The sequence below is a fragment of the Ranitomeya imitator genome, chromosome 1 (assembly GCF_032444005.1).
Source record: "Ranitomeya imitator isolate aRanImi1 chromosome 1, aRanImi1.pri, whole genome shotgun sequence".
Taxonomy (NCBI): Eukaryota; Metazoa; Chordata; class Amphibia; order Anura; family Dendrobatidae; genus Ranitomeya; species Ranitomeya imitator.
Window position 1 is genome coordinate 1,101,261,959 of NC_091282.1, and position 11,792 is coordinate 1,101,273,750.

At 45.7% G+C, this 11,792-nt stretch overlaps 1 protein-coding gene across 3 annotated transcripts in view; it reads right to left on the reverse strand.

The window, feature by feature from the left end:
• Nucleotides 1-6,813: 6,813 nt before the first annotated feature.
• LOC138656927 (cytochrome P450 3A29-like) overlaps nt 6,814-11,792 on the reverse strand; it is a 101,268-nt gene continuing 96,289 nt past the window's right edge. For all 3 annotated transcript variants that reach the window (XM_069744277.1, XM_069744278.1, XM_069744279.1), the window contains 3 exons: nt 9,712-9,938; nt 8,319-8,481; nt 6,814-7,083 (listed from right to left, as the gene is read on the reverse strand). In XM_069744277.1, the coding sequence (XP_069600378.1) occupies nt 6,988-7,083; nt 8,319-8,481; nt 9,712-9,938 (486 nt within the window). In that variant the 3' untranslated portion in view covers nt 6,814-6,987. The remainder of the gene's footprint in view (nt 7,084-8,318; nt 8,482-9,711; nt 9,939-11,792) is intronic.

Here is an 11,792-nt window from a genome sequence, read left to right on the forward strand (position 1 = left end):
GGTGGCCTTAGACCACGTGAAGCTAACTCCAAGCCGGTCAGGTTATGTCTGCTCTGACCATTGTGGTCCATTACTCCAGATTCCTGGTAGTTGTGCCTGTCAAGGACCAGACAGCGAAGACGGCAGCCAAAGCCTTCCAACAACACTTTTGCCTTTGATGTGGAAGTGTTCCAGGAGTTCTGCAACCTGTTCGGATGCAAGAAGATAAGAACAACATTGTATCACCCACAAACAAATGGTATGTGTGGAAAGATGAACCAAGTGGTAATTGACTTACTGAAAACATTGCCTTTCGAAGAAAGAAACTTATGGCCAGAGAAGTTGCCAGACTTAGTAGATTTGTACAATCACATCCCAGTGAATTCCACCAACTGCACTCCAGCCTACCTGATGAGAGGAAGAACTTGCAAATTACCTGTTGATCTTGATATGGGGGTCCTATAAACAACTTCACCAGATGCAGATTGGGATACCGAGCTACAACAGGAATACCGCCAAGTACAAGAGTGTGTAGAAAGAAGCTTGTCCCAGGCAAGACAAAAACAAGAGAGAAACTACAATCAACGTGCCCCTGCAATTCCATTGTCACCAGGTGAACAAGTGCTAAAGCGTAAAAGGAGAATGCACAAAGTCGATGACCAGTAGGAAGCAGAACCATTTACCATCTTATCATCAAACATTGACAATGCTAAAGTGTGTCTTATAAGCAAAGATGGAGGAGAAACTTCAACTGCGGTATTAAGGGATCATCTTAAAGTATGCCCTGATAAACTGAGAGACAAGGAAAAAGACCCAGGTACTTCTCAATCTACAGAAGAAGAAGAAAAGAAAATCCATACTGTTCTTGGAGATTTTCCCCAGTCTTGGACTCAAGTACATTAAGCCATAGTGGTGCCAGTTTTGACTTTTCCCCAGTTGGAAATACCAATACAAAATGAGACTCTAGACCAGCAGGCTCAAGCAACAGGCGTCACACCAGCAGTGGAACCAGAGAATCCACCCTCTGCTATTGGAGAATCTGTCAGACCCATAGTAAATCTAAGAAGTCGCAGACATGTTAGACTAGGGACTGTGTAGGTCTACTTGTAGCACCATAGGTTAAATTCCAGCCCGTTATAGGGACTTGAAAAAATGTCAATAATTGCTGTTACCTGTGTAAAAATGTTTGACTATGTTTATTGCAGGTTTAAAAATGGACAATAGGTTAATGGACAGTGAATTGCCTAAAACCTGTCATTGTACATAGTTGGCACTCTCAAGGTGCACCCTGGCTCTGCCCACATTGCCAGTGTGGGTAGGGCCTTGTTTCTTCACAGACCTGAAGCTAAAACCATCTGGCATGGCGAACACCGGGTCTGGATTTGCCTTGTAGCCCGCCCAAAGCCTACGTTGGGGGTTTATGATGGGTCCCTCGCATCAGTACTGTTAATTATGGACAAGGACACCCTGGTATAGAACCAGTTGTGCAATTGTAAATATGTTTGCAACATTTTAAGCCAAAAGTGCCTCCTGTAAGGGAAGAAATTTACCTGTTTGAATGTACTTCCAAAAATGTTTGCACCTTTTTAACTTGTTGTTTATGTTTCTTTTCTCAGTCCAGGAGTACTGGATTTAACAGGGGGGGGGGTGGCTCCCCAGTATGGCACCCCAGGAGTTCGAGTACCACAGTGATGCTGCCTTCCTCCCGGGGAGGTTAGTGCCATGCCTGAAGACAAGTGGGATCCCTTTGGCAGGTAAATCTTACACACAATATGTTCTAACTCCAGGCCAGAAGGGGGAGCTCAAACCCTGTTTTAGGGGAACTTCCCTGATATCCATCCTGGTCTGGAGGAGAAGATAGTTCAGTCTGGAGCAGACAGTGAAGGGAGAGGAGTGATTAGGAGCTCAGGGAGGCTGCGATTGGGCCTCTTGTGAGCCAGTGCGCAGAAACCAAGCATCGGGAGCCCGAGATTGTGGATAACTGCAAGGTCCACAGTAGAACCGGAGGGCATAAGACTGTATTATTATTATTATTTATTATTATAGCGCCATTTATTCCATGGCGCTTTACATGTGAGGAGAGGTATACATAATAAAACAAGTACAATAATCTTGAACAATACAAGTCACAACTGGTACAGGAGGAAAGAGGACCCTGCCCGCGAGGGCTCACAATCTACAAGGGATGGGTGAGGATACAGTGGGTGAGGGTAGAGCTGGTCATGCAGCGGTTTGGTCGATCGGTGGTTAATGCAGGTTGTAGGCTTGTCGGAAGAGGTGCGTCTTCAGGTTCTTTTTGAAGGTTTCGATGGTAGGTGAGAGTCTGATGTGTTGTGGTAGAGAGTTCCAGAGTAGGGGGGATGCACGAGAGAAATCTTGTATGTGATTGTGGGAAGAGGAGATAAAAGGGGAGTAGAGAAGGAGATCTTGTGAGGATCGGAGGTTGCGTGCAGGAAAATACCGGGAGACGAGGTCACAAATGTATGGAGGAGACAGGTTGTGGATGGCTTTGTATGTCATGGTTAGGCTTTTGTACTGGAGTCTCCGGGTGATGGGGAGCCAGTGCAAGGATTGACAGAGGGGAGAGGCCGTGGAATAGCGGGGGGACAGGTGGATTAGTCTGGCAGCAGAGTTTAGAATAGATTGGAGGGGTGCAAGAGTGTTAGAGGGGAGGCCACAGAGCAGGAGGTTACAGTAGTCGAGGCGGGAGATGATGAGGGCATGGACTAGGGTTTTTGCAGATTCTTGGTTTAGGAATGTACGGATCCGTGAAATATTTTTGAGTTGGAGGCGGCAGGAATTAGAAAGGGTTTGGATATGTGGTTTGAAGGAGAGATCAGTGTCAAGGATTACCCCAAGACAGCGGGCTTGTGGAACTGGGGAGAGTGGGCAGCCGTTTACTGTAATGGATAGGTTCGTTGGGGAGGTCGTGTGAGATGGGGGAAAGATGATGAATTTTGTTTTGTCCATGTTAAGTTTTAGAAATCTAGTGGAGAAGAAGGATGAAATAGCAGACAGACATTGAGGGATTCTGGTTAGTAGGGAGGTGATATCTGGTCCAGAGATGTAGATCTGTGTGTCGTCAGCATAGAGATGATACTGAAAGCCGTGAGATTCTATGAGCTGTCCCAGGCCAAAGGTGTAAATGGAGAAGAGCAGGGGTCCTAGAACTGAACCTTGAGGGACTCCGACAGATAGGGGGCGAGGTGAGGAGGTGGTGTGTGAGTGGGAGACGCTGAATGTCCGGTCAGTTAGGTATGACGAGATCCAGGATAGGGCCAAGTCTGTGATGCCAAGGGATGAGAGGGTCTGCAGCAGCAGGGAATGGTCCACTGTGTCAAAGGCAGAGGACAGGTCCAGGAGGAGGAGGATAGAGAAATGTTGCTTGCTCTTGGCAGTTAATAGGTCATTGGTGACCTTAGTTAGGGCAGTTTCAGTGGAGTGGTGTGACCGGAAGCCTGATTGAAAGCGGTCGAAGAAGGAGCAGGAAGATAGATAGAAGGACAGTTCAAGATGGACATGTTGTTCCAGTAGTTTTGAGGCAAAGGGGAGAAGTGATATAGGGCGATAGCTAGATACAGAGGATGGGTCAAGGGAGGGCTTTTTGAGGATAGGTGTGATGGAGGCATGTTTAAAGCTTGAGGGGAAAACACCAGTTGTTAGTGATAGGTTGAAGAGATGGGTTAGGGTTGGGATGAAGACTGTGGTGAGGTTTGGGATGAAGTGGGATGAGAGTGGGTCAAGTGCACAGGTGGTGAGATGCAATCTTGAGAGTAGAGTGGAGAGTCCGTCTTCTGTAATGGTGGAGAAGTTGGTTTTGGAGGTGGAGGACTGGGTAGTAGGGAGGAAGGGTTCTGGGGGTTGTTTACTAAAACTGTCTCTGATGTTCTCAATCTTCTGCTTGAAAAATGAGGCAAAGTCTTCAGCTGAGATGAGTGGGGAGGGAGGAGGTGCTGGGGGCGGAGGAGAGAATTGAAGGTGTTGAATAACTGTTTGGGGTTGTGAGACAGGGAGGATATGAGAGATGAGAAGTAGGTTTGTTTTGCTGTGGCGAGTGTGGTTTTGAAAGTAGTGAGGGACTGTTTGAATGCGATGAAGTGCTCGTTGGAGTGGGATTTTTTCCATCTGCGCTCAGCAGCCCTGGAAGCTCGCCTCAGTTCTTTGGTCAGGCTGGTGTGCCAGGGCTGTCTGTTGATTTTGAAAGCTTTGGTATGTGTGAGAGGGGCAAGAGATTCCAAAGCTGCAGCTATTGTGGTGTTATATAGAGCGGCAGCATCATCCGCATTGTGTAGGGAGCTTATGTCTGCGAGAGGGAGGAGGGATTCCGAGAGTGAGTGAAGATCAAGGTGTTTAAGATTTCTGCGAGGGTGTGAGAGTTTGTGGGGTGGGGGTTGTAGACAAGGAGTGGAGAGGGAAGAGAATGTGAGTAGGTTGTGGTCGGAAAGAGGAAGAGGTGACTGTATTAACATGGAGATCTCGGCGGCCATTTTCCTGAAGCCGAGTTCGCATCTCGGCTGCAGGAAAATGGCCACCGAGATCTCCATCTGCGCATGCGCGGCATCCCGCGGCCATTTTCCTGAAGCCCCGGGAAGCCGAGAAGAACCATCTGCGCACGCGCGACCTCACAAAGATGGCCGCGCCCACGATAAACGGCTGAATAGCGCAGATCGCGCTATTTTCCTTCAAGCTGCGCAGTGGATTCGCCAGTTGGACATGCGCACACCACTACGCCACCAACGGAGATCTGGGGGGGAAACAGCGCTGTCACCACGCCCATATGACCTGACCAGCGTGAGTGACAGCCCAAAACGGCGACTTTACAAAGGTATTTTGGCAGCATAGGTGGGGAATAAAGGCTCACAAAATACACTAATGTAAAGCACAGCTCTGCCCCTATTTAACGGTATTTTTAGCTCATCTTGAAAAAACGGGGTGACAGGTTCCCTTTAAGGATTCCTACCCAAAGGAATGCCAATATTGATATTTCTGTACCGTTATTTAATGGGACCACTTTAGCATTTAAGAAGGAGTTATCCAGTAATGTTCAACCCCTTAACATCTCCATATAGTCATGTAAGCGCAATCCATCACTTTCAGCCGTGTGTCAAAAAGAAGCAAATGTTTTACACATACCCTAAATTATTTTGTCTTTATTAGTCTTAATATTGCATTACATGGCAGAAGAGAATGTGTTTTCTGTCCCTGCCTCTTACATGAAGTATATTGAACGTTTACAGCACAGATTCGCATCCTCAAAATGTTGGTAAAATTAAATGTACGTGACGTTTGCATCAGTTATTATTTTACATTGCCCTACATTATGTTCTAGTTTCTCTTGATGTGGGGACACTGCTGTCAGGCATTTTTTTCCCAATATTACCTTTCATAAGATATGACTGTACTTAAATAATTTTACAAAAGATCAATAATATTTATTTTCCTTATAGTAATCAGAGCATGGTTAGTGATGTGTAGCTGGTAACAACCCGTCCTACAATTTCATATAGACCAGTAAGTGGCTGTAAGAAGCTTTATATGTGGCGCCCCAGGGTCCTGGTGGTCACAGTGGTATTGCTTTCCTCCCGAGTAGAGTGATGCTACGTTTGGAGGCAAGGAAGGATAACTTCATCCAGGTACCACAAGCATGCAACACTTCACACTCCAGGTCACCAGGGGGAGCTTCTGATCCTATTTACTAGGTGACTCCCCATATATATATATAACTGGTAGTCTGTAGGGAAAGTGAGTCAGTCCTTCAGGGAAGCTGTTCCTGGCAGGAGCGAATTCCTGTCAGAGGACAGAGGAGAGGGTTCACGGAGCTGTGCATGCCCTAAGAGCGGCAGCTCCCAGAAAGACATTTTGAAGGCCGAATTGTTTGCAGCGAGCATGCAGGAGAAGAAGCACAGGAGAGGATATCAGAAGGGGACCAGCCCCGAGCAGGCTGCCTCCTTCTGAGGCGCAGAGATCAGTAGACGGAACACCGAGGTTGTAAGGACCTCTATGACTTACATCAGAGACTGGCAGGACAGCTGAACTCTACGTTACCTGTCTGACCTAACACCCAGGAGGCACGGTGACAACCTTAGAGGCTGGGGCGTGCTAGATTCCCTATAAACCGCCTCAAGTCACCAGTCATACGGGTATGTCCTATCCAATCCGGGGGACAGAGAGAGATAACATCTGTGAGGACCTTATGAGAAGCTTAGCAGTAAGGGACTACACCACCACGGTGCTAGAGGAAAGGCTTTAATTCTCCACCTGGACAAGGGGACTCTGGACTTGCCTTCAAACCAGCCGGACTCTGCCTGCCTTGTGGTCTGGTGCTCTGGATTTTGGATGCTGAAGTCTTCAGTAAAGGTAAAGAGAGTGCAACCCTGTGTCCTCGTTCTTCTCTGCGCCACTCACCATTCACCATTTATACACCCGGAAGCCCTGGGGACATACTTCACCTGCGGGAAGGTATACCATGTAGCTGCCATAACATCACCCCAGTGGACCCCTTAAAGCAGCGTCGGTTACCCTGACCAAATACCACAGGTGGCATCACAAACATATACTTTATCCCTTTAAAGACCTTTGCCTTTTATACGGACATCCCAGGGCCACGGACCGGGTCAGCCACCGTGACATCCCCCCTTTTAGCCAACCGGACCAGGTACCCAGTACCCACTGCCCTGACGGGGCGCTCCATATACATGAAAGCATTATCTTCTGGACAGCAGTAATGAAACACATTCTCTTCAGTGCCATACATATAGAGCCACGGGACGGCCCAGACGCTGAAGACTGGGTCTGATATGTGTCAGCAAAAAAGACAAGGATGTACAAGAAAGATTTGTTACTGAACGTTACAGGCATCTATTCATCAATTTTCTTAGGTATTTGCAAGATTTACATGCACGCTCCTCGCCTTTCTGCACATTCTCTGATTATAGAGTATTCTAGACAACTCATTTGTACTCTGTTTAGTATCGATATTGGTGTCCCACGCATAGCGGTCTTCAGCATCTAACTTTCAGTCTTCCGGGCTTCTCTAGGCGCGAGGTTGAGTATAATAGGTTTTGTTGTCTTTAGGAATCCACGGGTGTCAATTTCCAGAGGGATCTGTAAAATTAGATTTACCAGGTTAAAGGTAAGTTCACATGAGAGTACAAAAAATATTTATATTTTTATCCACAAAGATGTGAACGAGTCCTAAGACTTGTACTACCATTATATAGAAGCTGGTTTTACACGTTAATTATGTTTTAAAAGGAATCTGTCAGTAAAATTTGCCCAGAGGTACTGCAGGATAGGGATGTGTAAAACCTTTCCAGGTATACCTTTTTGCCTATATTTAATGCTGCCTTGCTGTGAAATTCATATGCAAATTAGCTTTGCAAGTGCACTGGTGGGCATATAAGTGCTGTCGCAGTCTTCACTTCACCCTCCGGCACTGACCCCCAGGCATATATGCATCCTACAGTACCTATGCTTGCCTAGGGCAAATCCTACTGGCCTATTCCCATTATTTTCAAACTGTTTCTCACGAGCACACTGCTCCCTTGCCTCCTGCTTGCCTTGGGGAGGTGTGCTTCTGAAGATTAAAAGGAATCTGTCAGCAAGTTTTTGCCTCCTCATCTGGGAGCAACCTTATGTACGCAAAAAGATGCTGAATCCAACAATGTATCACTTCATTTACTGATTGCAGTAAATGTCGATGGATATTTTGCTCTGACATTGATGCACCCTGATCTTGACTGACAGCTGGAATTTCTTTGGTACTTGATAGGGGCTTCTTATAGACCATCTGGCTATCCTGCGTTGCAACCTTTCATCAATTTTTCTCTGCTGTCCTCATCCAGGTATACTAGCTACTGTGCCATGTGTTGCAAATGTCTTGGTTAGGTTGTGCACCGTGAACAAAGGAACATTAACTTGTAACCTTAAGATTACTGATATTTTTCAACAATTTTGGCTCTGAAGTCCTCACACAGTTCTCTTCTTCTTTTTCTGTTCTCCATGCTTAGTGTGGCACCACAGACACACAATGCAAAGATTGAGTCACTTGATCCCCTTTTTTATCTGGTTTCATAAGACTCACACCTGTTGCTTGCCACAGGTAAGTGTGAACGAGCATCACATGCTTGAACAAAGTTGCTTACCCACAATTTTGGAAAGGCGAAAACAATTTTGTCTGGCCCATATTTGGGTTTTTGGTGTTGTTCCAATACATTCAAAGGAAATAAACTTGTGTATAACAAAACATGTGTAATTGCAATAATTTTCTTGGAGAAATACTTAATTTTCTGAAACAATTTCCAGTGTACCAACACTTTTGTCCATGACTGTATACTTACTGGAGTGTCTTTGCAAGTTCTGAAAGAGAAATTCTGCAGCAGCAGGGAGATGACTGATTTCATATTGATCATGGCAAATCTCATCCCTATGCAGTTCCGTGGTCCAGCTCCAAAGGGTAGGAAGATGTAGGGGTCTTGTGTCTCTCTGTTCTCTTTACTAAATCTGTGCATGAAAAAGATATAACACAAAACGTAATAAAATGAATACTGCATAAACAGCTTAACATTTCAACTATAATGTAATAACGTCGAAACATGTTAGAATAAAGCTATCATAACCCATTGATTGCAGTAGAATTGGGAGGCTATTTAATATGATCTTTTCTCTTTATATTCATTGGCCCTGATTCATCAATGCTCCTGTTTTTTGTCTAATTTTGTTTAATTTGCGCCTTTTTTTGTTTGCACTCAATTTTTTATTCTATTTCTGCCATTTTTAAATTATTGTGACAGAGTCACTGGCAGGGTGGTAGAGGGGAGATATGTGTCAGTGCGATTAACGGAGTCAGTGATATGAATTCAGAGCATTTTTCTCCAGCACACTTAGCGTTGTGAGGGTTAAGTTGCATAAAAGACTGGTTTTATGTGGACCTTCATAGAGTGGGTGGGAGAAGGTCCACTTTATCTTCCCTGGCAGACCTGCCAGGACCTGCGTAAGGTCATGATCATGTGATCAATCACATGATGGGAAAATCACAGGCTTTTTGGTTTAAATAACCGAGCTCTACAGGCAGTCTGGGTTCAGCTACCCTGGAGAGAGGAGTCTCCAGAGGCTTTGTGGTTCATTGACCACAGACTGAACCTGTGCTGCTCCAGAGCGGGGTGCTGCCCACAACATACGGACTGTGTTGCAACCTTTTTATTTTCCTTTTGTTGTTTTGTTCCTGTTTTAGCCAGAAAGGCTGAGTTTTGTTCCCATGGGTTGGTTTATGCCAACAATAAACCAACAAGGATTTAAAGAGATGGTGTTCTCATTTTTCCTAACTCTCTGTGCTGCCACATGAATGAAGTACCGCAGTATATCTTATATGTGCTCGCTTGTTTTTTTTCCACTTTATGGGCAAAGTTTAAAAGTTCCAGATGTTTTCTCCTGGTTTTTAAAAAGTCACAAAATTTGATACAGCTTCACTTCAGTCCTCCTGGTATATTCTTGTTTACGCCAAAAACTTGGCACAATTTTTGCCCCGAAAGTCACAAAAACAATTCAAGACAGGAAAAAAGCCCATTTTCGACAATATGCCAAATTCATGAATTGCGTGCGTCATTTTGATGAATTTGACACAAAAGTGGCAACTAATATCACAAGACAAAAAAGGAAAGGGACTTAAAAAAAAAAAAATTATCAATCAGGGCACTTATGTTTTCCCAATAAATGCCCCCACTTATATGATACCTTTCAGGTCGGAATTCCTCTGGATCAGACCAAAGCTCAGGGTCACGGTGCAGCACAAAGACCGGGATAACAGTTACGACATCCTTTGGGATAGTCACTCCATTGATCTCAGTTGTGGTCTTGCAAACACGTTCAATTCTCCCAGCTGCGGGGTACAGTCGTAAGGTTTCATAAATCACCATGTCAAGGTACTCCATCTGATTCAGAGCTTCATATGTCGGAGGAGCCTGAAGACAATGAATACATTGAATAATGTGCTTCTTTATATTTGGTGTACCGGAGATCATCTTCTAATTTAATCAGACGTTCATACATTTCCACCACATTCACCACATGTTATTAGTACTGTATTTTCCGGACAATAAGACACTTTTTTTTCCAAAAAATATTGGCATGAAAATGGTGGTGTGTATTATAGTCCAAATGTAGCTATACCTGGCGATTTGGAGTGAGGGGTTGGGGAAATCGGCAGCGGGGGTGCGGGGTCACAGGAGGCAGCAGCAGGGTCGTCGCTGCAAAAGGCCGGATGGAGGTATGGGGCGATGCTGTGGGCCCTGGGATGGGAAGAGGGGTGTCCCATCGGTGCAAAGCAAGGGAGGCATGAGGGGAGCCCCTGCTGTTCATATGGAATTCACAGTGTGCTTCAGGAAAATGGTGCCAGAGTCGGCAAATTTAGATCTCGGCTTAATGACGAACCAATATTTAAATCTGCGCATGCATTGCCTCCAGCGCCATTTTGCTGAAGACCGCCGGGAGATCAATGTGCACATGCACAGACATGGCGCCATTTTACTGAAGCCCACTGCAAAATGAATGTGTGCAAGTGCCACCTGCCATTAGGACTGTGCCACTGTGAAATTTAAAACAATAACAAGGCACTGACACCAGAGGCAGATGAGGGGCCAGAGCAGAGCCACAAACCCTACCCACAGTTCCGCCACACAGGCCCAAACAACCAGGCTACGGATTTTTACAGTGAAGTTACCTATTAAACCGGTAGAACAAGCGCCTTTATGCCCGTACCTTTAGTTTACAATGCCTGATCTTGATGACAGGTTCAATTTTTTTTCCTATTTTCCTCCCCTAAAACCTTGGTGTGTCTTATGGTCCAGGGCATCTTATAGTCTGAAAAACACGATAATTCATTTTCCGTGAAAGGAATGTTTTTTTTTTTTTATTTTGGCCATTAGGGTTGAGCGAAACGGGTCGAACATTTTCAAAAGTCGCCGACTTTTGGCTAAGTCGGGGTTTCATGAAACCCGATCCGACCCCTGTGCGGGGTCGGCCATGCGGTACGCGACTTTCGCGCCAAAGTCGCGTTTCAATGACGCGAAAAGCGCCATTTCTCAGCCAATGAAGGTAAACGCAGAGTGTGGGCAGCGTGATGACATAGGTCCTGGTCCCCACCATCTTAGAGAAGGGCATTGCAGTGATTGGCTTGCTGTCTGCGACGTCACAGGGGCTATAAAGAGGCGTTCCCGCCGACCGCCATCTTACTGCTGCTGATCTGAGCTTAGGGAGAGGTTGCTGCCGCTTTGTCAGAAGCAGGGATAGCGTTAGGCAGGGTCCATTAACCACAAAACCGCTTGTGCTGCAGCGATTTGCACTGTCCAACACCACCCTCGGTGTGCAGGGACAGTGGAAGTTTTTTTTTTTTTTTTTTTCCCCTCAGCGCTGTAGCTCATTGGGCTGCCCTAGAAGGCTCCCTGATAGCTGCATTGCTGTGTGTACGCCGCTGTGCAAACCAACTGCTTTTTTCAAAGCACAAATCCTCTTGTTCCTTCCTTTCTGCACAGCTATCTTTTTTGTTTGTCCACACTTTTTATTTCATTTGTGCATCAGTCCACTCCTTATTGCTGCCTGCCATACCTGGCTGAGATTACTGCAGGCAGGGAGATAGTAGCTGCCTGCCATACCTGGCTGAGATTACTGCAGGCAGGGAGATAGTAATTGTAGGACATTCCCTGTTTTTTTTTTTTTTGGTGGGAGATTAAGATTGGCAATTTGGCATTTCTGCTAGAGTGCCATCCCTGTGTGTGCCATCTCTCTCACATAGTGGGCCATAGAAAGCCTTTTCATTT